This window comes from Pelophylax lessonae (genome assembly GCF_965119305.1).
Source record: "Pelophylax lessonae genome assembly, chromosome: 3".
NCBI classification, from domain to species: domain Eukaryota; kingdom Metazoa; phylum Chordata; class Amphibia; order Anura; family Ranidae; genus Pelophylax; species Pelophylax lessonae.
This window is the reverse complement of record NC_138770.1, coordinates 116892421-116919412: the sequence shown is the minus strand read 5'-3', so window position 1 is coordinate 116919412 and position 26992 is coordinate 116892421. Positions and strand designations below refer to the sequence as shown.

At 44.7% G+C, this 26992-nt stretch overlaps 1 protein-coding gene across 1 annotated transcript in view; it reads right to left on the bottom strand.

Moving 5' to 3' along the window:
* Nucleotides 1–10201, bottom strand: part of MRPL19 (mitochondrial ribosomal protein L19) — a 30700-nt gene extending 20499 nt beyond the window's left edge. The window contains exons 1-2 of the mRNA XM_082251957.1: nt 10086–10201; nt 3116–3224 (exon numbers count right to left, since the gene is read on the bottom strand). Of these exons, the coding sequence (XP_082108083.1) occupies nt 3116–3224; nt 10086–10164 (188 nt within the window). The 5' untranslated portion in view covers nt 10165–10201. The remainder of the gene's footprint in view (nt 1–3115; nt 3225–10085) is intronic.
* Between the last annotated feature and the right edge of the window lie 16791 nt (nt 10202–26992).

The following is a 26992-nucleotide window of genomic DNA, read 5'->3' as shown; positions in this document are numbered from 1 at the left end:
AAAGACAGATACACACATATATGCAGCCCCATGGCAAATAGCCCAGTTCAGTGAGACCGCATAGAAGTGTCAGCGTGAAGGGGTTAAAATGCTTAATTACAGCGCTTTTTCTTTTCATAAACTTTTTTTTAATTTACTTGCAACGTGTGCCTTCGAACTTGCTGGAAAACCTGACTTTGTCAGGAAGTGTCAATTCCCTAGCACAGCCCCCTCCATCTTTTTTTGCTGGTATTGTACATTTCGTGCTGGCCCTGCTCCCACCACCCTACATAACCCTTTATGTCCCTGCTAGGAGAGAAGCAAAGGGGGGGTATTAGAGAGTGACAACAGAACGTCAGCTCCGAGTCCTAGATGGTGACACCCAGCAGAAGTCTCAGGGCTTCTGAATGTAAAGAAAGGATCCTTCTACGGGTAAATAATATGCATAAAATACAAGCACATACAATCTTATAGAAAGATTAATATTGAAATAAACGATCGGAGGACAGGGTCTCCAACTATATGGACCATTTTGTAACCAATATACAGAAAAGCCAAAAGCATTTTTGTCCACACGTCTTTATGGTCCATGACTAGTTGAGCTTTTTCGCACAGGACTATTGAATATATCTAAATATATCTATACATATATTTCCCAGTAAATATTAACAACTACATAACAACCGCTGACTGGTACATATAAATTTACCAAAAAACAGCACAAACACTGACAATATTTTGGAATCCCAAGTATTAATATTTTATACTGTTACATTCAAGAAAAGAATACATTGGTCATGGGACTTTGAGTGAGGCAAATCACATACAATAGATATATTAGGTACACATGATTTTAAATTTATTAAAAATAATTGGAATTGGACATTCCTTAAGAGGAAGTAAACCCTCCTCTGACACTTTTACCTATAGGCAAGCCTATGATAAGGGTTACCTATAGGTAGTGTAAATATCTACTAAACATGTACCGTTTAGGAAATATTTACCTTACATGCAGCCAGTGACGTCACTGGCACATGCGCCCTGAAGGAACGGCCGCTGGTGCCATTTCTTCAGAGCCCCGTGCCGTGACCGTCGGCTCCCGCAAGCGTGCGCGGGAGTGACGTCTCCGGCCAATCAGATGGCCGGATGCCGCGATCCCGGAAGACGGGCGACTGGACATGTCGCCCGTCATACAGGTGAGTGAGCGGCACGGCGGGGGCTCGTTCTTAGGTAAGTATTTCATAATGAGCTAGTATGCGATGCATACTAGCTCATTATGTGTTTCTCTTTCAGGTTACAGAAAAAAAAAAAAAAAAAACCGTCATGGGTTTACAACCTCTTTAGTCCTGAAAGTACATGATGAAAATTTTCCAAATACAATACAGACACATTAAAATGATCTGATACACAAGAAATACACATGATAGCAATATAAAATATTGGATCCTGGTAATTATATACATAATTAGAGATACATGATTACACAAATTGTAGCAAACAAATCTTCTTGACATCCCATGACTCTACACGTTTCGTTAATCCCTGTCCACGTCATCAGGAGTTGATGCAAGAAAGGTAATACCTTAATGAAAAAATGTCATATAAAAAGGGTACCAAGAAATCATGTGTACCTAATATATCTATTGTATAAGTCAATGTTTCTCAACTCCAGTACCCACAACAGGTCATGTTTTCAGGATTTCCCTCAGATGAAAGGGCTGTGATAATTACCAAGGCAGCAAAACTCATCAAATCACCTGTGCAAAATAATAGGACTGAGTGGCTGGCCTACTGCATTCAGAATAGTAGCAACAGAAAAAAGCCGCTCCGGTGTCGGTCGGATCCGCCATCCAATCGTCAAGTGTTCAAAGAGAAAGTTTGACCGCACTCAGGAGTAGATTAACTGGAAGTGTTTTATTCCCATAAACTTGAATACATAGGTGCATCACCTATGTATTGAAGTTTATAGGAATAAAACACTTCCAGTTTATCTACTCCTGAGTGCGGTCAAACTTTCTCTTTGAACACTCTACTGCATTCAGAACACAAAAGGTTGGCTACTCTGCATGGGAGCCATCGAGAGAATTTGCATCTCCTGAAATAATGCAAAGCGTTCTCTGATTGGATAAGGTGGAGAGGTAGGGTGGGGACATCACACTCTCTACCTTGTCCAAGTAGAGAAAATGCGAAACATTCTCTGAATGGTAAAGATAGTGCAAATCTCTCATGCTAAAACTTGAATAACACAATAGATGCCGCTACTTAAATAAAATAAAAATGTTAATAAAGTGAAAATACACATAAGTATGTGCAACACAAGCAGCGCAAATACAATAACAAAATTGGTGATAAATGATGAAAGGTAATCCTATACGTGAGATAAAGGTACGGAGCGTCCAGTGACTATTATCCTCGTGATATAATGAAGAATCAAAAAATGTGTGAGTCTGATAAAAATAAGTGTAGGTATTAGTGAGTCCAGTGAATGATGACACCATATATCACCACAAATATCCACCACCGCTGTGTATCTTCACTCCCCACTCCCATCGGATGGTTACTCACCACATATAAGTGCCTTCATTCGCGTGGTTGAACAAAAGCGCTAACAAGCAGAGCAGTATGCAGAAATCCTTTGAGTGGGCTTAGCCCTTCCTTGCCCTCTCCCATTTGTGGTGTTGGGAGTTGACCAGGTTTAAACAGAATTCTCTGAATGGTGCCCGTGTCAAGTGGTCAGCCTCCAGTGTTCACAATGCAGCAGGGAAGCTGCTCCGCGTGGGAAGCAAGTGGTGATCAATGGATTAGCGGTATCTACTTTGGTGATTTGTAGCTTCCAGGGGCATTGGCATAGTATGGTATATAGAGAGTAATGCCCCATACACACGTGCAGATTATCTGCAGACTTTTGTCTGCAGACTTACCTTTTCTATGTAGTGCAAGGGCCTGCCGGATTGCATACAAATTGAAAGTGTTTAGGTTTGACCTCATATTATATGGTTTTGGTAAGTCTGAAGACAAAAGTCTGCAGATAATCTGCACGTGTGTATGGGGCATAACATTGATTCAGGTTGGACCAATGCACAATATGTATTAAATATTCACACCCTGAAATTCAACAACGAAAAATTGGCAATACCTTCTCTGAGACTCCAGCGGCACTTCCTTATCTACAAACACTGGCTTGACGGGCGGCTGGAACTTGGTAGGCTCACCATCAGAAAGGAACCTGGCCGGCATCAGGAATCCTAGGGGAGGAGAAATTAACAAATTGCAAATTTTGGAATATTAAAAAAAAAAAAAAAAACATAAATGTATTTATCAGAAAAAAGCGACCCAATGGGTGGGGAGCAATTATTTTGATTACCAGAGTTGGGTTTTATACTTCTGATCATCTTAGCCAATCAGACCCCTCAATTTGTGATAGCCTGCATTTCATACAGGTCTTTCAGTCATTATGAGAAGTATTGGGTTATGCAATCATCTCATAGGAATGAACTGAATTTTCAACATAAAACTCTAGCCTGCCCTGCCAGTGATGTCACTTCATTGTTTACCCCACAGCTGTAATGGTAGGTTCACGTATCTGCGAGTGGGAAACGTGTGTTCCTGGCAATGGGCTGCTCTATAGCAGATGCATCAGAGAGAGAGAGAAGGGGGGGAACTGGGTATTAAATCCAAGGCTCTATTTAGATATGTATAAGCGCATTCATTCCAATGGGCATGAGAAATGCAGGAATGAAGTCTCCGACCACCCTTTTGAAATTTTGCCGCACCAAGTCGTATTGTGCTGCGGCTCCATGTGCTTTGTTGTGTGCGAAAATGTGCTGTGGGTGCCGATATGATTTAATGCCCCCCCCCCCCCCCCCCCACGCAACTGCTAAAGTGCTGCTTGCCTTATGCCCCGTACACACGTGCAGATTATCTGAAGACTTTTGTCTTCAGATTTACCTTTTCTATGTAGTGCAAGGGCCTGCCGGATTGCATATAAATTGAAAGTGTTTAGGTTTGACCTCATATTATATAATTTTGGTAAGTCTGCAGACAAAAGTCTTCAGATAATCTGCACATGTGTACGGGGCATTAAGCCTCCATTCACACCTGAGTGATCTGAATTGCGTCCGGAACCAGTGTGATTCTGCCCGCGATTCCAAATCGTGGGACAATTGAGCGATGCCATTACTTCTTAATGGCACCCCAATCCTGGCACGATTTTAGTGCGATAAATTATGCTGTAAATCGCAACATGCGACACTGTCGCTCAAAAGAGGCTCCTGCAACTTTTTGAGCGTCTAGCATCACGACAATCACAGTAAAATCGCCATGTGATTGGGGTGCCATTAAGTAGTAATAGCATTGCAAAAGCATCCCGCGATTTGGAATTGATTCAGATCGCTTAGGTGTGAATGGAGCCTTAGAGAACAGGGGGTCGCAAAAGGTGAAGCCACACTCACCAGCTATATCGCTTTTGACTGTGGAGTCGGGGCGAGCTTCACAAAAAACAATTGTTTTCAGTAAAGATGCACTGAAATTTCGTCGACCGAAACATATCTGGGCGAAAATGGTGTTATGGGAATTTTGCAGATAAGAGAAAAAAGGTGCGAATAGTTTCACAGAGCACGCATTTTGCTTCCATTTTACTGTGCTTAGGATTTCATAGGTCATGTGATTCAAAAACCACATCACAAATGTAACAAGGGTGCGTTATTGATGTGTTCTTGCTGCGATTTCAATGCATTTAAACGGGGAGGCGCGTTTTTTTTAACTGGCCAAAAAATGCATCAAGCAGGGCTTTTACCACCACAACAGAAAGAACAGTCTACAGACAAACATAGGATTTAAAGAGATACATTTTTCTTGAACTTTTCTTGTGCTAAAAGTGCCAATAATGGCCGGCAATAAATCCAAATTCATTTAAATTTACGATATTAAGTTGAATATTATTACCATTATATATAAAAATCTATACAATGGATATAAAAAGTCTACACACCCCTGTTAAAAGGTAAGGTTTCTGTGATTTAACAAAAAATTAGCTAAAGATAAATAATTTCAGAACTTTTTCCACCTTTAGGCCCGTTGACGGATGAAAAACGGACATCAATGCATCTCTATATAAAAACGGATGACAACGGATGATCATCAGTTAACATCCGTTTTCATCCGCTTCTGTCAATGTCTGTTTTTTTAAACGTATGAATGCCCTATTTTTCATCCGTCCAAAAAACGGATCGGACGAAAAACGGATGGAAAACTGACGGAAAACTGACGGAAAACTGATACATTTTGACGTGACTGAACTGATGAACTGAACGGACCGTATGTGTTAAAGGGGCTTTAATGTGACCTATAAACTGTACAACTCAATTGAAAAACAAACCTTATGGGTCCTTTCACACGGCCGCTCCGCTGCTTTAGTCCGCTGCGGGACTTTTTTTTTTTTTTTTTCACGGAGCGGATGACATTTGTTTCATCCGCTCCGTGTGCCCGCATATCATCCCATCCATTTGCGGATGATATGCGGACATAATGTAAGTATATGGCATTGCGGATGTCAGCGGATGACACCGCTGACATCCGATTTTCCTTCCTTTCCGTTTTTTACACGGATGAAAAAATAGGGTTCTGTTCCATTCGAAAAAACGGAACAGAACTGAAAGGAGGAAAATCGGGTGTCAGCGGATGGTATTCCGCCGACATCCGCAATGCCATTCACTTACATTATGTCCGCAAATCATCCGCAAACGGATGGGATGATTTGCGGACACACGGAGCGGTCGTGTGAAAGGACCCTATATCTTTTAAGGGGTTGGAAGGAGAGAAAAAATAAAATAATGCGGTTGCATAAGTGTGCACACCCTCTTATAACTGGGGATGTAGCTGTGTTCAGAATTAAGCAATCGTGTTAAATAGGAGTCAGTACACACCTCCCATCAATTAAAGTTCCTCTGATTAACCCCAAATAAAGCTCAGCTGTTCTAGTAGGTCTTTCCTGACATTTTCTTAGTCACATCGTACAGCAAAAGCCATGGCCTGCAGAGAGCTTCCAAAGCATCAGAGGGATCTCATTGGTAAAAGGTATCAGTCAGGAGAATTTCCAAGGCATTAGATATACCATGGAACACAGTGAAGACAGTCATCATCAAGTGGAGAAAATATGGCACAACAGTGACTTTACCAAGAACTGGACGTCACCCCGAAATTGATGAAAAGACAAGAAGAAAACTGGTCAGGGAGGCTTCCAAGAGGCCTTCAGCAACATTAAAGGAGCTGCAGGAATTAAGGATGCACTGAAATTACGGCCACCGAAATTATCGGCCGAAAATGAGCCTATCTCATTTCGGCCGATAATGGGTTAACAGTGCCGAAATTAATATGGCCGCCGTGAGGAAGGAGGAGGGCGCAGCGCAGGACAGGTTTTAAAAGTCCCGCCTCTGGCCGGCCGCCCGCCTCTCAATGACGTCCCTACTACTACGATCTGTGCATTAATGAAGGGACATACCAGGCGGGAGGGTGGGGCGAGCGGCCGCTAATAGATATAACTATGTGATCCTTCCCTGTCAGCTCAGCGGGGCTGTGTGTGAAATTCTGTGAATGAGAACTGACCTGACACCGGGCGGGGGGGGGGGGGCGGGGGGAGCGGCCGCTAATAACTATGTGAGCCTTTCACTTCCCTGTCAGCGGAGATACATGCCTGACATGTAAGTGAAAGGCTCACATAGTTACAGCTATTAGCGGCCGCTCCCCCCGCCCCCCCCCCCGCCCGGTGTCAGGTCAGTTCTCATTCACAGAATTTCACACACAGCCCCGCTGACAGGGAAGGATCTCATAGTTCTATCTATTAGCGGCCGCTCACCCCGCCCTCCCGCCCGGAGTGTCAGGGTATTGAAGAGAAGTTAAGGCTCACATAGTGACAGCTATTAGCGGCCGCTCGCCCGGTGTGTCACTTCATTCATGTACAGATCGTAGTAGTAGTGGCATCACCGGGAGGCCGGCCAGAGGCGGGGCTTTTGAATAATGGACACCGGAGGAGCTGAGTGAGTAGGAGGGGGACGCTGAGGCAGGGGGGAGGAGGGGTGATAGCTGAGGCAGCTTACCATTGGTATTTGTATTAATTATGCAGCATGAGGGGGTTAATGTATTGTCACTGCTGCATTAGTGACCGACCAGTGGCAGTTAACCACTTAAGCCCCGGAGGATTTGGCTGCTAAACGACCAGGGGGTATTTTGCGATTCGGCACTGCGTGACTTTAACTGACAATTGCGCGGTCGTGCGCCGCTGTACCTAAACTAATTTGGCGTCCTTTTTTCCCCACAAACAGAGCTTTCTTTTGGTGGTATTTGATCACCTGTGCGATTTTTCGATCATGCGCTATAAACAAAAAAAGAGCGTCAATTTTGCAAAAATAACAATATTTTTCACATTTTTTTATATGAAATTCCCCCCCCCCCCCCCCAAAAAATGTAAAAATCAAAATTTTTTAACATTTTCGGCCAATTTGTTTTATGCTACATATGTTTGGTAAAAAAAAAAAAAAAAAAAAAAAAAAAAAAAAAAAAAAAAAAAATCGCAAAAAGCGTATTTTGATTGGTTTGCGCAAAAGTTATCGCGTTTACTAACAAAGGGAAAGATTTTTGTCATTTTTGTTGTTTTTTTTTTTAACGCATAATGGTGGCGATCTGCGATTTTTTTGCGGGACTGCGACATTGGGGCAGACAGATCGGACCCTTGACTGACATTTTTGACACTTTTGGGATTACCAGTGACATTTCTACAGTAATCAGTGCTATAAATATGCACTGTTACTGTAAAAATACACTGGTAGTGAAGGGGTTAACTTTATTTGGGAGGGAGGGACTGTGTGTGTCCCTAGGGGCGTGATTCTAACTGTGATTGGCTGTGACTTGAGCTGTAAGGACACTGATCAACGGATCTACACAGTAGATCCGTGTGATCAGTGTCTTTACACCGAGGAGAATGACAGGTGGCTTGTTTACACAAGCTGCCTGACTTTCTCCCTCCCCCCTGCCGATCGCAGAGTGGCCGGCGGACATCGGGTCCGCCGGTCACACGCGCGGGGGGGGGGGGCGGCGCGCGCTCGCTCCCCAGACCCTCCCAGGCTAGTGACGTACCGATACGTCACTCTGCCTGTGAGGGGCTGACCGCCGCAGTATATAGTCGTGCGGCGGTCGGCAAGCGGTTAATGAACCCCTTTGTGCTGCATTAGTGCAACCAGTGTTAATTAACACTGATACTGGTTGCACTAATGCAGCACAAAGGGGTTAATTAACTGCCACTGGTCGGTCACTAATAGATGAGTGACCAGCAGTGACAATACATTAACCCCCTCATGCTGTAAAATACTAATACCATTGGTAATTAAATTAACCTCTTGCCAACCCATCACAGTACATATACTGTGACAGGATGGCAGCGACAGGTGTACATCGCTGCCTGTTTTTGGCGTATGCTCCTGTTCTATCTATTTTAAAATTATTTGGAGGGAAAAAGTCATTTTCGGTTTTCGGCCAATGGCATCCTGCATTTTCGGTTTTGGACCAAAATTTTCATTTCGGTGCATCCCTAGCAGGAATATCTGTCTAGTACTACCTGTGTGGTAGATGTGACAACAATCTCCTGTATTCTTCATATATCTGGGCTGTGGGGTAGAGTGGGAAGATGGAAGCCTTTTTTTACGTCTCCCAAAAGCATGTGAGAAATTGTGTTATGGTCTGATGAAACCAAGGTTGAACTTTTTGGCCGTAATTCCAAAAGATTTGTTTGGCACAAAAAGAACAATGCACAACCCCAAAACACCATACTCACAGTGAAGCATGGTGGTGGCAGCATCATGCTTTGGTGCTGTTTTTCTTCAGCTGGAACAGGGGCCTCAGTCAAGGTAGAGGGAATTATGAACAGTTCTAAATACCAGTCAATATTGGCACAAAACCTTCAGGCTTCTGCTAGAAAGCTGAACATGAAGAGAAACTTCATCTTTCAGTATGACAACGACCCAAAGCATACATCCAAATCAACAAAGGAATGGCTTCACCAGAAGTTTTGGAATGGCCCATCCAGAGCCCAGACCTGAATCCTATTGAAAATCTGTGGGGTGATCTGAAGAGAGCTGTGCACAGGAGACACCCTCACAATCTGACAGATTTGGAGTGTTTTTACAAAGAAGAGTGGGCAAATATTGCCAAGTCATGATGTGCCATGCTGATAGACTCATACCCAAAAAGACTGAGAAAGTGCTGTAATAAAATCAAAAGGTGCTTCAACAAAGTATTAGTTTAAGGGTGTGCACACTTATGCAACCATATTTGTTTTTTATTTTTACTTTCCTCCACCTAAAAGATTTCAGTTTGTTGTTCAGCTGAGTTGTACAGTTTATAGGTCACATTAAAGGTGGAAAAAGTTTTGAAATGATTTATCTTTGTCTCATTTTTTTTACATCACAGAAACCGGACATTTTAACGTGTCTTTTTTTAATATATATATTTTTTTTTAACGTCTTTTTTTATATCCACTGTATATTTAGTTACAAACGGTCATTTTCGGCACCAAATTTTCCATTTGGCGCACCTCTAGTTTTCAGGGTCCTATGGAGCCAATGTTGTATACAGCGACTAGAGTTGTGTCCCCCTACACTGTGTGCATCAATAGAAACACACAGCCCTAGAACGGCAATGAACTGCCCTGTTCTCCCCTCTTTTTACCCCGGTATTCTCCAAGCTAACAGACTGACTAGAGACTGCACTGACCACACTTTCCTGTGAAGACTGGAAGTTCAGGGAAGCGGCACTGTCATTCCCCTGTTTCTAGGACTATACCCCTATGATACAAATGATCTCTTCAGATGGTGTTCTATTCTGAGATGTAGCTCCTGGTTCTCTTCTGATTGGCTGCTTCTTACAGGCTTTTCCTCCACATGTATGAGACTAGTGATCCCTTTCTGTGTGGGTTAGATGTTCTTAGACTGTGTGTTCTGCTGCATGGGGATCCTACATCCAATGACATGCAGTGACCTTCTCATAGAAGGAGTCCATGCTGCTGCCACCCTCTCTGTACATTGCAGTATATCCCCTGGTGACCTCTGTGCACTCACCTGTCCGGTACCGGGCCAGCAGCACTGACCTCCTGCAAGCCGCCATGCTTGTCCCATAGGCAGAAGTGACAGCGGACATGCGCAGTACGAGGCTCCGCTCTGCCTACGGGGCGCCGCTCTGGCCAAATCAGCCTGAAAAGCGAATCGCTTCCCCTGCACAGTGCACTGGCTGTGTTGTGTGTCCTGTGTGCGGAGGAGGTGACTGCAGTGTGTGTGTGCTGCCACTGCTGGACCCACTACATAGCACTGAACTGTGCTGGGGGTGGGGAAGGTTGCTCTTTGTAGTACCACATGTCCTAGTATAATTGCTTTGTTTACAAGAAACCAGTCATGACTGGTCTTATGTGTGTCCCCATAAATGTCCTGGGGGTTGGATGACCCTCCTAGGATTAATACATGCCCCTTCACCAGCTGCAGGGTACAGATGTCCACATGTGAGACAAGAGCTTACTGTTACCATGCTTCCTTGGCATGCTGCCTGCCTGAGATATCTATACCTGGGGCAAGGACCTAGGAGGTCCTGGATTTGTAATGCTGACCATTGGTGACCAGGTATTCTTCCTACCACTGATATCAGGTGTTTTTACGTCCTACTGCCTGCTTGAGGGGCAATCCTTCCTGCCACTGGATCCAATGATGGGATATTCTTCCTCCTACTGACCTGCAATGATGGGATATTCTTCATCCCACTGGCCTCCAATGATGGGATATTCTTCCTCCCACTGACCTCCAATGATGGGATATTCTTCCTCCCACTGACCTGCAATGATGGGATATTCTTCCTCCCACTGGATCCAATGATGGGATATTCTTCCTCCTACTGACCTGCAATGATGGGATATTCTTCCTCCTACTGACCTTCAATGATGGGATATTCTTCATCCCACTGACCTCCAATGATGGGATATTCTTCCTCCTACTGACCTGCAATGATGGGATATTCTTCCTCCTACTGTCCTCCAATGATGGGATATTCTTCATCCCACTGACCTCCAATGATGGGATATTCTTCCTCCTACTGACCTGCAATGATGGGATATTCTTCCTCCTACTGACCTCCAATGATGGGATATTCTTCATCCCACTGACCTCCAATGATGAGATATTCTTCCTCCCACTGACCTCCAATGATGGGATAGTCTTCCTCCCACTGACCTCCAATGATGGGATATTCTTCCTCCCACTGACCTCCAATGATGGGATATTCTTCCTCCTACTGACCTGCAATGATGGGATATTCTTCATCCCACTGGCCTCCAATGATGGGATATTCTTCCTCCCACTGACCTCCAATGATGGGATATTCTTCCTCCCACTGACCTGCAATGATGGGATATTCTTCCTCCCACTGGATCCAATGATGGGATATTCTTCCTCCTACTGACCTGCAATGATGGGATATTCTTCCTCCTACTGACCTTCAATGATGGGATATTCTTCATCCCACTGACCTCCAATGATGGGATATTCTTCCTCCTACTGACCTGCAATGATGGGATATTCTTCCTCCTACTGTCCTCCAATGATGGGATATTCTTCATCCCACTGACCTCCAATGATGGGATATTCTTCCTCCTACTGACCTGCAATGATGGGATATTCTTCCTCCTACTGACCTCCAATGATGGGATATTCTTCATCCCACTGACCTCCAATGATGAGATATTCTTCCTCCCACTGACCTCCAATGATGGGATAGTCTTCCTCCCACTGACCTCCAATGATGGGATATTCTTCCTCCCACTGACCTCCAATGATGGGATATTCTTCCTCCTACTGACCTGCAATGATGGGATATTCTTCCTCCCACTGACCTCCAATGATGGGATATTCTTCCTCCCACTGACCTGCAATGATGGGATATTCTTCCTCCTACTGACCTCCAATGATGGGATATTCTTCATCCCACTGACCTCCAATGATGGGATAGTCTTCCTCCCACTGACCTGCAATGATGGGATATTCTTCCTCCCACTGACCTGCAATGATGGAATATTCTTCCTCACACTGACCTGCAATGATGGGATATTCTTCCTCCTACTGACCTGCAATGATGGGATATTCTTCCTCCTACTGACCTCCAATGATGGGATATTCTTCATCCCACTGACCTCCAATGATGGGATAGTCTTCCTCCCACTGACCTCCAATGATGGGATATTCTTCCTCCCACTGACCTCCAATGATGGGATATTCTTCATCCCACTGACCTCCAATGATGGGATATTCTTCCTCCCACTGACCTGCAATGATGGGATATTCTTCCTCCTACTGACCTGCAATGATGGGATATTCTTCCTCCTACTGACCTGCAATGATGGGACATTCTTCCTCACACTGGCCTCCAATGATGGGATATTCTTCCTCCCACTGGCCTCCAATGATGGGATATCCTTTCTCCCACTGGCCTCCAATGATGGGATATTCTTCCTCCCACTGGCCTCCAATGATGGGATATTCTTCCTCCCACTGGCCTCCAATGATGGGATATCCTTTCTCCCACTGGCCTCCAATGATGGGATATTCTTCCTCCCACTGGCCTCCAATGATGGGATATTCTCCCTCCTTCTGACCTCCAATGATGGGATATTCTTCCTCCCACTGGCCTCCAATGATGGGATATCCTTTCTCCCACTGGCATCCAATGATGGGATATTCTTCCTAACACTGGCCTCCAATGATGGGATATTCTTTCTACCACTGGCCTTCAATGATGGGATATTCTTCCTCCCACTGGCCTCCAATGATGGGATATCCTTTCTCCCACTGGCATCCAATGATGGGATATTCTTTCTCCCACTGGCCTTCAATGATGGGATATTCTTCCTCCCACTGGCCTCCAATGATTGGATATTCATTCTCCCATTGACCTCCAATGATGGGATATTCTGCCTCCCACTGACCTCCAATGATGGGATATTCTTCCTCCCACTGACCTCCAATGATGGGATATTCTTCCTCCCACTGACCTCCAATGATGGGACATTCTTCCTCCCACTGGCCTTCAATAATGGGATATTCATCCTCCCACTGACTTCCAATGATCGGATATCCTTCATCCCACTGGCCTCCAATGATGGGATATTCTTCCTCCCACTGGCCTCCAATGATGGGATATTCTTCCTCCCATTGGCCTCCAATGATGGGATATTTTTCCTACCACTGGCCTCCAATGATGGGATATTCTTCCTCCCACTGGCCTCCAATGATGGGATATCCTTTCTCCCACTGGCCTCCATGATGGGATATTCTTCCTCCCACTGACCTCCAAGGATGGGATATTCTTCCTCCCATTGACCTCCAATGATGGGATATTTTTGGTCCTTCTGACCTCCAATGAAGGGATATTCTTCCTCCCTCTGACCTCCAATGATGAGATATTCTTCCTCCCACTGACCTCCAATTATGAGATATTCTTCCTCCCACTGACCTCCAATGATGGGATATTCTTCCTGCCTCTGACCTCCAATGATGGGATATTCTTCCTCCCCCTGACCTCCAATGATGGGATATTCTTCCTCATTCTGACCTCCAATCATTGCTTTGCACACAAAGGAATTCATAGGCAAGGATATTGCTGCTACTAAGATTGCACCTAAATCAACCATTCATCGGATCATCAAGAACTTCAAGGAGAAAGGTTCAATTGTCGTGGCTTCACAGCGCCCAAAAAAAGTCCAACAAGCGCAAGCACTGTCTCCTACAGTTGATTCAGCTGCAGGATCAGGTGACCAACAGACTGCATAAGGAACAGGGATTGGACTGCTGAGGACTAGGGTAAAGTCATTTTCTCTGATGAACCCCCTTTCCGATTGTTTCGGGCATCCGGTTTAAAAACCTTGCCCCTTGAAAAGGGGAGTGCTACCATCAGTCGTGCGTCATGCCAACAGTAAAGCATACTGAAACCATTCATGTGTGGGGTTGCTTCTCAGCCAAGGGAGTTGGCTCACTCACAATTTTGCCTAAGAACACACCCATGAATAAAGAATGGCCAGCTCTTGTGTAGCAGGGATGAGAGGGTTTGTTTAACCCTTTGCTTTCTTCACTTGCCTGGGCACTCCTTTTAGGTTTTTAACCCTTTCCTTCCTACCCTATTTTGTTTTCTTTTTAGGTTTTTAAGTCCTTCTAGGTCAGATTGAGAATACACTGCACAAGATGATAAAGACCTCATTAGGTCACTACATCAACATTCTTCTTCCAGCTTTAGTCATCATTGGTCACCGCAAAGGTCCGGCTTTAATAGCAGAAGCTCTCAATTCTCCTTTAGGCACCACATCCACCACCATGTCAGCCGCTTCAAGGAAGAAGCCTGCTGGGGATGCAGGACTTATGTCCCAGAGGGTAAGTCTCTGTTTGAGCCATGATAAGCCCAGGCGGTTGGAAAAGGGGATGGTGATTTCCAGCAAATGTTATCCCTGATGAGGCATGTAGTGCAGAAAACCCTTAAAGAGTGGGGTACAAGTCACACGCAAAGTCCAACAGCTGTTCTGGTGTGTTCTCCCACTAGGGGTGGCCAGGAAGAACTGGAACTGTCCTAACCAAGCCATCCATCTATGAAGACCTCAGAAAATGAGGCAGAGCGAGATACATCCCTTTGCCTTTGTGATGCTCTTGGTCAAGACAATGAAAGGGGCATTTACATGAGTAAGAACCTGTAGTCTCCTGCAAAGCAAGAAGAAGTTATTTAAGCAGCTCTAGAGAGAGCGTTCTAATTTCCCATTCCTAATGGAAATAAGGGACATAATTTTAGATGAGTGGAGCAAGGTCGCGAGATATACCTCCCTTCTGAGCAAGATGGCCAAGCTCTATCCATTCAGATATAAGGATGTGAAGCAGCTAAAGGCTACCTCTCTAGTTGTTGAGGCTTTAAATGAGACAAGCAGGCATGTCGCTCTTCCTTGGAAGATGCAGTAAATGGCCTGAAAGTCAGCCTGGGCTCTTGTGGCCATGTTTAAAGTGATGGCAACATGGAAGGAGAATGCAGATGCAGTATTCAAGAGCATTTTCAGAAACTCAGTAGTTTAGGAGCCGGAGCTGGTGTCGGTTTCCATGGTGAGGCTCCAATTAACATCATCCACATAGTGGCGTGGGTTTTTCTACCGTCAGTTACAGCAAAGTGAGTGCTATGGCTGGGGCCTGGGCTTGCTGATCCAGCCTCTAACAGGCGTAGTGTAAGATCCCTTTGAGGGAGCTTCATCTTTTGACAAGCTGGTCAGCAATGTAACCCAGGCCACAGTTGGCAAGTTGGGTCTTGCCTCATGACTGGTTCCTGCTAGGCCGGAAGATGACAGTCTAGAGGACAAAGATCAGAGCGTGCGAGGGTCACACTTTTTTTTTTTTTTACAGACCAGGTCTGGATTTTAGGAAGAGCTGGTGAAGAGGCCAGGCATCTCCTCAGAAGTATGCTAAAAGCTTGACCTCGGGTATCCAAGAAGCTACTGAATTTGAGCCTCAGACTATTGAAACGTCAAAGTGGCCTTTTCAGGACACGCATGGTCCATCAGAAGTCCTCCTCATCTCGGATTCGTTTCCACAGATTTTTCCTCACTCTGAGGTAAAATGAAGCATACACTCTTGTATTACGTAAAGTCACTGGTGTCCCAAAGTGCTGCTGTGCCAGTCCCAGAATGCGAGGGCATGTACTTGCCTCTCTTTATGGTCATGAAGAGGAGCGGCTTGCGGAGGCCGATTTTAGACCTTGCGCACCTAAACTAATTTTAATCAAAAGGAGAAGTTCAAGATGGAAACATTGTCCTTGGGTCATAGGGAGTCCAGCCAGGTGACTGGTTCATTTCCAATAGATCTAAAGATGCTTACTTTCATGTGCCCATTGTTGAAGACTTCCGCAAGTTCCTTCGGGTTCACCGTAGGTCAAGACCATCTCCAGTTACCTGGTCTACCATTCGGGCTTTCAATATCACCCTGTGTGTTTTAAGGATCTTATTGTTTGTTAAGGTCTTTATCAAAGCAAAGAGCATATGCCTGCATAGTTACTTGGATATTCTTCTCCTACTGTCCCAAGACAGAGGGCAGCTGCTCCTCAGAATTCGGCTGGTGACTGATTCTGGAAAAGAGATACCTGGAGCCCACTCTGTCTCTTGTGTGCCTCGGGGCTCAGTTCCATATACAGTGCCTTGTGAAAGTATTCGGCCCCCTTGAACTTTGCGACCTTTTGCCACATTTCAGGCCTCAAACATAAAGATATAAAACTGTAATTTTTTGTAAAGAATAAACAACAAGTGGGACACAATCATGAAGTGGAACGAAATTAATTGGATATTTCAAACTTTGTTAACAAATAAAAAACTGAAAAATTGGGCGTGCAAAATTATTCAGCCCCTTTACTTTCAGTGCAGCAAACTCTCTTCAGAAGTTCAGTGAGGATCTCTGAATGATCCAATGTTGACCTAAATGTCTAATAATGATAAATAGAATCTACCTGTGTGTAATCAAGTCTCCGTATAATTGCACCTGCACTGTGATAGTCTCAGAGGTCAGTTTAAAGCGCAGAGAGCATCATGAAGAACAAGGAACACACCAGGCAGGTCCGAGATACTGTTGTGGAGAAGTTTAAAGCCGGATTTGGATACAAAAAGATTTCCCAAGCTTTAAACATCCCAAGGAGCACTGTGCAAGTGATAATATTGAAATGGAAGGAGTATCAGACCACTGCAAATCTGCAAAGACCTGGCCGTCCCTCTAAACTTTCAGCTCATACAAGGAGAAGACTGATCAGAGATGCAGCCAAGAGGCCCATGATCACTCTGGATGAACTGCAGAGATCTACAGCTGAGGTAGGAGACTCTGTCCATAGGACAACAATCAGTCGTATACTGCACAAATCTGGCCTTTATGGAAGAGTGGCAAGAAGAAGGCCATTTCTTAAAGATATCCATAAAAAGTGTCGTTTAAAGTTTGCCACAAGCCACCTGGGAGACACACCAAACATGTGGAAGAAGGTGCTCTGGTCAGATGAAACCAAAATCGAACTTTTTGGCAACAATGCAAAACGTTATGTTTGGCGTAAAAGCAACACAGCTCATCACCCTGAACACACCATCCCCACTGTCAAACATGGTGGTGGCAGCATCATGGTTTGGGCCTGCTTTTCTTCAGCAGGGACAGGGAAGATGGTTAAAATTGATGGGAAGATGGATGGAGCCAAATACAGGACCATTCTGGAAGAAAACCTGATGGAGTTTGCAAAAGACCTGAGACTGGGACGGAGATTTGTCTTCCAACAAGACAATGATCCAAAACATAAAGCAAAATCTACAATGGAATGGTTCACAAATAAACATATCCAGGTGTTAGAATGGTCAAGTCAAAGTCCAGACCTGAATCCAATTGAGAATCTGTGGAAAGAACTGAAAACTGCTGTTCACAAACGCTCTCCATCCAACCTCACTGAGCTCGAGCTGTTTTGCAAGGAGGAATGGGCAAAAATTTCAGTCTCTCGATGTTCACTGATAGAGACATACCCCAAGCGACATACAGCTGTAATCGCAGCAAAAGGTGGTGCTACATATTATTAACTTAAGGGGGCTGAATAATTTTGCACGCCCAATTTTTCAGTTTTTTATTTGTTAAAAAAGTTTGAAATATCCAATAAATTCCATCACAGAAACAGGAAAAGTAGAGACAACTCTTTATCGTAAGCCCACAGCGGGAAATACCGTGCTGCACGCACGAAGTTTCCACCCAAAACCATTGGTACAGAGTATACCATATTCGCAGTATCTGCGACTTAGACGGATATGCTCTAATGATGAGCAATTTCGCCTAGAAGCTAACAAACTTCGGGTTAGACTGCGGGCCAGGGGATACACAACAACAATTCTGTGTAAAGCATACAACAGGGCCTATCAAAAAACAAGAGAGGAAACTCTTTTTCACAAAAAAGAAAAAAATCAAGAGGAAAGTGTACGCATTATTACCCCCTACCACCGCCAACATCACTAAATTCGCAACATCCTACAGCAACATTGGTACCTGCTCAAAAATTATAATATTCAACCCTACCGAGGAAGTCAACGGAGCCCTACGCTCTGACGTAACGCGTATAGGGTGGGCGGAGCTTGCGTGGCCGACGCAGATTCTCTCTCCCAGTGGATAACGCTTTCGCTTTACTAGCAGGCACGGCTGAGTGCCATGAACATGTGAGTTGCCTAATTTTTCTTAATAAAGCCTACCACAGTGTATATACTGAGAGCATTAGATCTGCCTTTATTATTATTTTACTACATGTCCCGGGACCTCCGGAGGTGAGCAGCTGGAGAGTCAACCCTAGGAGTCTTATACCCTCATATAGGTGTATGCTGGCCCGTTTGGGTCCCTACTGAGGTGAGAGGCCAATCTGTCTGGTGGAGGGATTTCACTATGGGTGTATGTTTCCCACAAGATTGGAATTGTTGATTTGATCACTTATGCACCATCTGTTGAAGTTGAACACGATCACAGTGGACTATTTATATGGACTCTTTATTTATATCATCACTACAGTATTATTGAGTGCACTTCTAGCGCATCACGTTTATGTATTTTACCCCCTACCACCGCCAACATCACTAAATTCGCAACATCCTACAGCAACATTGGTACCTGCTCAAAAATTATAATATTCTATCAAAATACCTGAAAGACTATCCAGAAATAACTTTCAAAAAGGCAAAGTCAATCAGGGACACAGTTATTAGAAGCCATTTTGATGACACAAGAGAAAAATCAAATAAAGACATAGCAGGTACATGGCGCTGTGGAAGTTGCAAATTCTGTGAATGGATTTACGAAAACCAATCGTTTTACTTACCTAATGGGCAACTCCATTCAATTAAACACTATGTGGATTGCCAAACAATAGGCATAGTGTATATCATGTTTTGCGACTGTGGTGCATACTACATAGGAAAGACAAAACTAAATTTTTGGCGCCGTATCAAGGACCATATAGGATATGGGAAAAATAACCTGTTATCTACGCCAATTGGAAGACACCTAGGTGTATACCACAAAAATAACACCAAAGTAGTCAAATTTGCTGCCTTGGAGCGCATATTGGAAAACCCGAGAGGGGGAGAATTTGATAAAATCATATTACAGCGTGAAGCACGCTGGATTTATATGCTTAAGGCTACTACAAATCCAGGCCTAAATGAGGCACTTAGCTTCAAACCTTTCCTCTAAAAGTAAGAAACTAAAAAATAATAAAAAACAACAAAAAAGCAAAGAGGAATATGAATACCCGTCTCCGATTGCTAGATAACTCTCTCCTCAAATTAACCACATACATATTAGTTGCAGACGTATATACCCATACACAAGAAGAATAGCCATAAAAACTAATGAGATGTCTGAAATAATAGATCCCAATCCCTATGAGATCCTTGTCAAATAGGGGAAAGGATGTAACAGCCCATATGAGGATTAATTCCCGTTTGCTCCCTCTTCCTTCTCCCTCGTAGATTTTTCCTTCTTTCTTGTAACCTTACCATTGTCCCTCTTTTTCCCAAAGAGTCCTGAATATATGCCTAAATACACCCATAAAACTTAGGAATTTATGGAAATGTAATATAAAAGAGATATATATATTCTTTGTATGGTATGAAATAATGTTGAATCCAATACTATAAATGTCATAGCAGGATAAAAGCTATAATGTATTTTTGTGGGATAAATGCATAAATGTTCAATGTTATATAATGTGATTGGTGAAATGCAGAAACTCCCTCTCTTCTTTGCAGAAAATGTGCTATAGTGGAAGCAGTATAATAACTCAATAAGAAGCTAAAAAGGACTCCTTTGCGGATAGTGACAGGGCGGCAATGACCCACCCCTTTGTGGTTGCTGGTGAGCAACGTCACTTCCGCCGGTCTCCTTTGCTCTTTTCCGGCACATGTGCGTTCCATTGGACACCACGGCCGGATGTAAACAGATGATGTACTTCCGAGGCACCGGAGGTAAGAGGGGAAGGCGGGAAATGACGCACTTCCGGGTGCGCGGTAACCAACAAACAAACACCTGAGCTAAATCACGCCCTGATGATTGGTAGATATATAGTACACACACAAACACATTGAGTATGGCAGGACAATGAGCATGTTGGCGAGGACATACGGCGCAGTAAGTTTAATGAAGATAAGGATCCCTAATTTATACACAACTTTATGCTGGTATTAGATATATCTTCTCTGCAACTCTTCTAGTATTTCTCCTCTGGATGAGATATCTTTCTCCACTCCATCCCTGCGGGCTGAGGGTGACCATCGGTGCACATTGGGGTAAACCAGTGGGGCCAGAGCCTTCTATACAGATATACTACAACATGTGAGTAAAATATATATTTACCAAGAGAGACAGAGGCATTAAGTAGTTTTTCTAATCATAATCTATTATTATTTGGTCACATTTGTAGCTCATACCAGGAGAATCTAGTGGAATACTGTACTTCCATTTAAATATATAAGGGATATTTTCTTCTACTACAAGGGGACCAGGCTCCATGATGAATAATCAAACCACACAAACATAGAAGGTAAATGAATTACCTCAATTTAAAGGCTAATAAGAAAATTTGACCTCTACAATAAGCCGAGGTATAAAGAGATATCTATGTGTGTATATAACATATATATGTATCCCTCTTGATTAGATATTATCTGCTGACACCAGCCGCCATACCGCCACTCTTTGTCCCTGCCAAACTTTGTTTCTTGGGAATCTAGTTAATTATGATGCAATATTGCCTAATATATAAAGAAAACTGATATGTATATTTTATTTTTTGGGGATTACAATTTCCCTTCTGTTTTACATATATAGGGGGAACGATTCCATCTCCCCCCACTCTTTTTTCTATATGGGGTGTTGACGGCCACGGATTGCACAATTTTCTGCATTTTTGAGAGGTGTGTTTTTATAGCATTTAACGCTTAAAGAAATACTGTGTTAAGAGATCATATATGTACATCTTGGACTAATTACGTGTTTTTGTCTTCACTAAAAGAAAACACATATACGTCTGAGGTCCAGAAGAAGCTAAGGCGAAACGCGTCGACCTCTTCAGACTAGTATCATACTATCTACCATATGTAACTACGAGAATATATGTATACCCAAATTTGATTCATAGAAAATGTGAATTTTTAACATATCCAAACTATGTATGTCATGTTCTGTCCTTTTTCATTTGGACTATTATTTTAATATATGTTCAATAAAATATATGTTTTTAAAACAAATGAAATTTGCCTGCTTGACATGTGCCTATAAAGTCCGCTATATACTTCCTTTCATTGAACAAACTAGTTGTATCAATGATTTCCCCCCCCTTTTTTCATCCTATAAATTTTGTTCCACTTCATGATTGTGTCCCACTTGTTGTTGATTCTTCACAAAAAATTACAGTTTTATATCTTTATGTTTGAAGCCTGAAATGTGGCAAAAGGTCGAAAAGTTCAAGGGGGCCAAATACTTTCGCAAAGCACTGTAATTAGGAGGACCATTGCTTTATCTCTGAATCCAGATGTTCTGGAACAGAATACTCCTGGCCCTGTCTTCTTCCCACCTGTGCGCCTTTCAGTTTCTACGGATCTGATGGTCGAGTGGACGCTCCGGAGAACGCTGCCCTTCCGGCAGGTGTTTCTCCAGCAGTAGGAGCCAGGAAGCAGGTCATCTACATAACCTCAGTCATGAGAGAGAGTCCCCTGGTGGCTGCTATGGAGAACTGATTTATTTGCCATTCCATTGCCCCATTTCCTGGTTCACAATCACGTCCGATACCACCAATATGGGATGGGGGGCTTGCTGCCTGTCGGGGATAGCTCAAGGCAGGCAGGACTGTCAATTTTACAAGATTAGGTCGAACATTCTGAAACTACGGGCAGCCTTCTGCACCCTACAGGCCTTTCACCATATAACGAAGGGAGCATCAGTGCTCTTAGGCTAGCCAACACTATGGTGGTCTCCTACGTTAAAAGACAAGGGGGAACTCACAGCCTGTTCTCTATTACAGGAAGTGGAGCAAATTATGTCTTGGGCTTAGGAGTATCAAGCCTACATCTTAGAGGCTTATTTCCCCAGAGTCCAGAATACTCTAACAGACATCTTTCCAAAGTCCAGTTGGACAACAAGGAATGATCTCTACATGTGGAAGTTTTTCAGGCGCAGATGGCCTGACAAGTCATTGGAAATTAAGAGGGTCCTGTGCGTTTCTTCAAGTCCTGGTCATCCTCAAGTTATTATGAAAACCCTGAACAGAAGTTGTGGAAGTAGTGGCAGTGATGCCTGTGATGCCTTATTGGCCAGATAGGCCATGGTTCCCCTTGCTAGCACTGTTCGGCTACCGGAACCCAGTGCCCCTTCTCATCAGGCCAGACCTTCTGTCACTGGGTGCATTTCTACATCCATGTCCAGCACATTTACGTCTGACGGTGTGGTTCTTGAGATTGGAGGTCCTCAGCTGCTCCACCAGAGTCAGAGTCATCTCTCTCTCTCTCTCTTGAATGCTAGGAGAGTGAACCCAAAGTTTACAGGAGAATCTGGTCAAAGTCTGTGCAATACATGTCTGCTGCTGACAGATCATATATTGATCTGAAAGTTCTAAATATTTAGATCTTGCTCTATTGATCAGCTCCTTCAGAGTACAAGTGTCAGCTTTATCGACCTTCACAGGTGTTTCCAGGTCTAGGCATATTTTTCTGTCCAACAATTTTTCAAGGGAGCACCTAGGTTCAAACCTTAGAGTAAGCGGATGTTTTTCCAAATGGAATCTCCATCTTGTTCTCAACTCCCTCTCGGGAATTCGAGCAGAGTGTTCTAGGGCTGTCTAGGGCTGTCTCCTCTTTGTAATGTTTGCCTTTCTCCTGGCTATCATGTCAGCATAAAAAAACCTCAGATTGATTCACTGTTCATGGAAAACTTTTCTTAACGTTTTTCCAGTTCGAGTGGTGCTTTTACCTATGCGTGACTCAATTCCCAAGGATACATCAGTCTTTCATGGGAACCAAGAAATTGTTCTGCCAACCTTTGGAGTACTAACTTGCGTCGTGGGAGAGGTTGCGCTGTGGTTTAGTTGGGTAAAGCTCATGTCTAGTAAACAGGGAATCCTGAGTTAAGACTCTCAGCAGTGCCTTCCTTTGGTTCTAGGAATCTCTCAGATATTGTAAAGTTATATCTACAAACTTCCTTCAGGCTTTAGAACGCCTGTTTGCTCTTTTTGCCAGAAAGGACAAAAGGAAACATGCCTAATTTAGGACGATTGTGGCATGGATTTTCTGCGCCTTCCGACAGGCTCACAGAGCCGAGGGCTTGGATCCTTATGGATGGTGACCACTCACTCGACCAGAATTGTGTCCAAATTCTGGATGGCTTTGCAGCATGCGGTTCCCAATGTAATTGGTAGGGCGACCTTGTGGTGCCCGATCAATACATTTATGGCTCATTATTGTGTAGAGCCGGCCTCTTTATCTTCTATTAATTTTTGGTTTACAAATCCTGTCGGTTGACAGTGTCAATTAAACCCTTTTTTTTTGTTCTGCAATTGCCCACCTGGGTGTTTATGGCTAGTTTTTTTCCCATACGTATGCTGCCATAGAGTCTGTTAGGAAAACTGAAAATTTCTTATCAAACACTTACTGTATGTCAGGGTCCGGACTAGCGGCAGGTGACTGCACTGGAGGTGGATCCTCTGTGTCAGTGAGGGATTGGCGTGGATCGTATCAGGGGACCGGTTCTAAGTTACTACCGGTTTTCACCAGAGCCCGCCGCAAGGCGGGATGGACTTGCTGCGGCTGTAGCAACCAGGTCGTATCCTCCGGTAACGGCTCAACCTCAAAGACAGCTGATTCAGGCGCGGTACAGAAGGACAAGGCAAAGGCAAGGTCAGACGGAGCAAAAGGTCAAGGCAGGCGGCAAGATTCGTAGTCAGGGGCAACAGCAGAAGGTCAGATACACAGGCAGGGAAAGATACACCAAAAGCTTTCTCAAGGCACAAAAGGCAACAAGATCCGGCAAGGACAGGAAGGGGAAGTGGGTTTTTATATGTTTTGACTGATTGGGCCAGGCACCAATTAGTGGTGCACTGGCCCTTTAAATTTCAGAGCACCGGCGCGCGCGCGCCCTAGGGAGCGGGACCGCGCGCGCCGGGAGGAAGACAGAGCGAGGGCCGAGCGGGAGGTGAGTGTGCGGCGCGGACGGGAACATAGCGCCGCGCGGGAAGACAGTAAGGAAGATGTCGGGGAGCGGTGCTCACGGTCGGGGAAGGTGACCGGAGCGCCACTACCCGCAGCACGCCTCGAGTGCTCCGGGACGCTGCAGGACCCGGAGCGCTCGGCGTGACAGTACCCCCCCCCCTTTGGTCTCCCCCTCTTTTTGGAACCCAGGAATCTGTGGATGAGCTCTTTATCGAGGATATTGGACTCAGGCTCCCATGAGGACCACAATTCTCCCAGTCAACAAGAAATTTTTTTTTACCTCTGACGACTTTGGAGGCGAGGATCTCTTTCACTGAGAATACGTCAAAGGACCCAGAAACAGGAGCAGGAATGGTGACCTTGGGGGAAAACCGGTTGAGAATGAGGGGTTTGAGAAGGGATACATGAAAGGAGTTAGGAATACGGAGAGAGGGAGGAAGATGGAGTTTGTAAGAGACAGCATTAATCTGGCTTTTGATTTTAAAAGGCCCGAGATAACGCGGACCCAGTTTGTAGCTGGGGACCCGAAACCGGATGTATTTGGCAGAGAGCCACACTCTGTCCCCAGGGGCAAAGACAGGAGGAATTCTTCTTTTCCTATCTGCATGTCTCTTCATGTGAGAAGAGGCCAGGGTGAGCGACTTTTGAGTTTCTTTCCAGATGGAGGAGAAGTCCAGGGTCAAGTCATCAACGGCAGGAACTCCAGAAGAAGTGGGAATGGGGAGGGGGGGCAGCGGGTGACGGCCGTACACCACAAAAAATGGAGATTTGGTGGATGACTCAGAGTCTCTAAAGTTGTAAGAAAATTCGGCCCAGGGCAACAGGTCGACCCAATCATCCTGACGGGAGGAGACGAAATGTCGCAGATAGTCACCAAGGATCTGGTTAACCCTCCCCACTTGTCCATTGGACTGAGGGTGGTAGGCAGAAGAAAAGTTCAATTTGATCTTTAATTGGGTGCAGAGAGCTCTCCAAAACTTTGAGATAAACTGAACGCCTCTATCGGAGACGATATGTGTTGGGAGACCATGGAGACGAAAAATGTGCAAAAAGAATTGCTTCGCCAGCTGTGGCGCAGAAGGGAGACCAGGAAGCAGGACAAAATGTGCCATTTTTGAAAACCTGTCAACCACCACCCATATGACTGTGTTGCCATGGGATACAGGAAGATCCGTGACGAAGTCCATTGCTATGTGGGACCAAGGCTGTTCAGGAACTGGCAGAGGGAGGAGAAGACCTGCAGGCTTCTGGCGGGGAGTTTTATCACGTGCGCAGACAGTGCAGGCCTGAACGAACTCCGTTACGTCTTTCTCAAAGGAGGGCCACCAATAGTGTCTGGCAATTAGCTGAGTTGTTTTTTTAATTCCAGCGTGACCCGCCAGGTGAGAGGAGTGACCCCATTTGAGAGTCCGTAGGCGAAGACGTGGAGGAACAAATGCTTTCCCTGGAGGGACTGATACCAGCGAAGCAGGGGCAGTTGAAATCAGACACTCAGGAGGAATGATGTGTTGAGGAACGGTTTCGTCTTCAGAGGCATCGGTGGAGCGTGATAGGGCATCCGCCCTAATGTTCTTATCAGCAGGACGAAAATGTATTTGGAAAGTGAATCGGGCAAAGAACAAAGACCACCTGGCCTGGCGCGGATTAAGGCGCTGGGCAGACTGAAGGTACGAGAGATTTTTGTGGTCAGTGTAGATAGTGATCGGATGAGGGGATCCTTCCAGAAGATGTCTCCATTCTTCTAGTGCCAACTTAATGGCTAGTAGTTCACGATCTCCGATGGCATAATTCTTTTCAGGAGGAGAAAAAGTTTTTGAGAAGAAGCTGCAGGTGACATTTTTTCCTTTAGCAGACTTTTGAAGAAGAACCGCTCCGGCTCCAACAGAGGAGGCATCCACCTCCAGGAAGAAAGGTTTCAGAGGATCGGGCCTATTCAAGACTGGAGCGGAGGCGAAGGCGGCTTTAAGGCGAGTAAAGGCTTCTTCAGCTTGGGGAGGCCAGGATTTCAGATTCGCTTCTTTCTTGGTTAGTGCCACAATAGGCGCCACGATAGTGGAGAAGTGGGGAACAAACTGGCGGTAATAGTTGGCGAATCCAAGGAAGCGCTGAATATAGCGAAGTCCTGAGGGGCGTGGCCAATCCAAAACTGCAGAGAGTTTGTCGGGGTCCATTTGAATACCTTGTCCAGAAACTAGGTATCCCAGAAATGGAAGACAGCTGCGTTCAAAAAGACATTTTTCCATTTTGGCGTAAAGATGGTTGGCACGAAGGCGCTGGAGCACTTGACGAACGTGGTGTTCTTCCAGGGTGGAGGAGAAGATTAGAATGTCGTCAAGATAGACCACTACACAGGTATACAACATGTCCCGGAAGATCTCGTTGACAAAGTCTTGAAAGACTGCAGGAGCGTTGCACAAGCCAAAAGGCATGACGAGATACTCAAAGTGGCCATCTCTGGTATTTAAAGCGGTTTTCCACTCATCACCATCACGGATTCTGATGAGATTATAAGCGCCCCTGAGGTCAAGCTTAGTGAAGACCTTTGCTCCGCGCAGACTGTCAAAGAGCTCCGAGATGAGAGGCAAAGGGTAGCGATTCTTTACCGTGATTTTGTTAAGACCGCGGTAGTCAATACATGGGCGTAGTGAGCCATCCTTTTTGGCAACAAAGAAAAATCCTGCTCCGGCAGGAGAAGAAGATTTCCTGTTGAAACCTTTC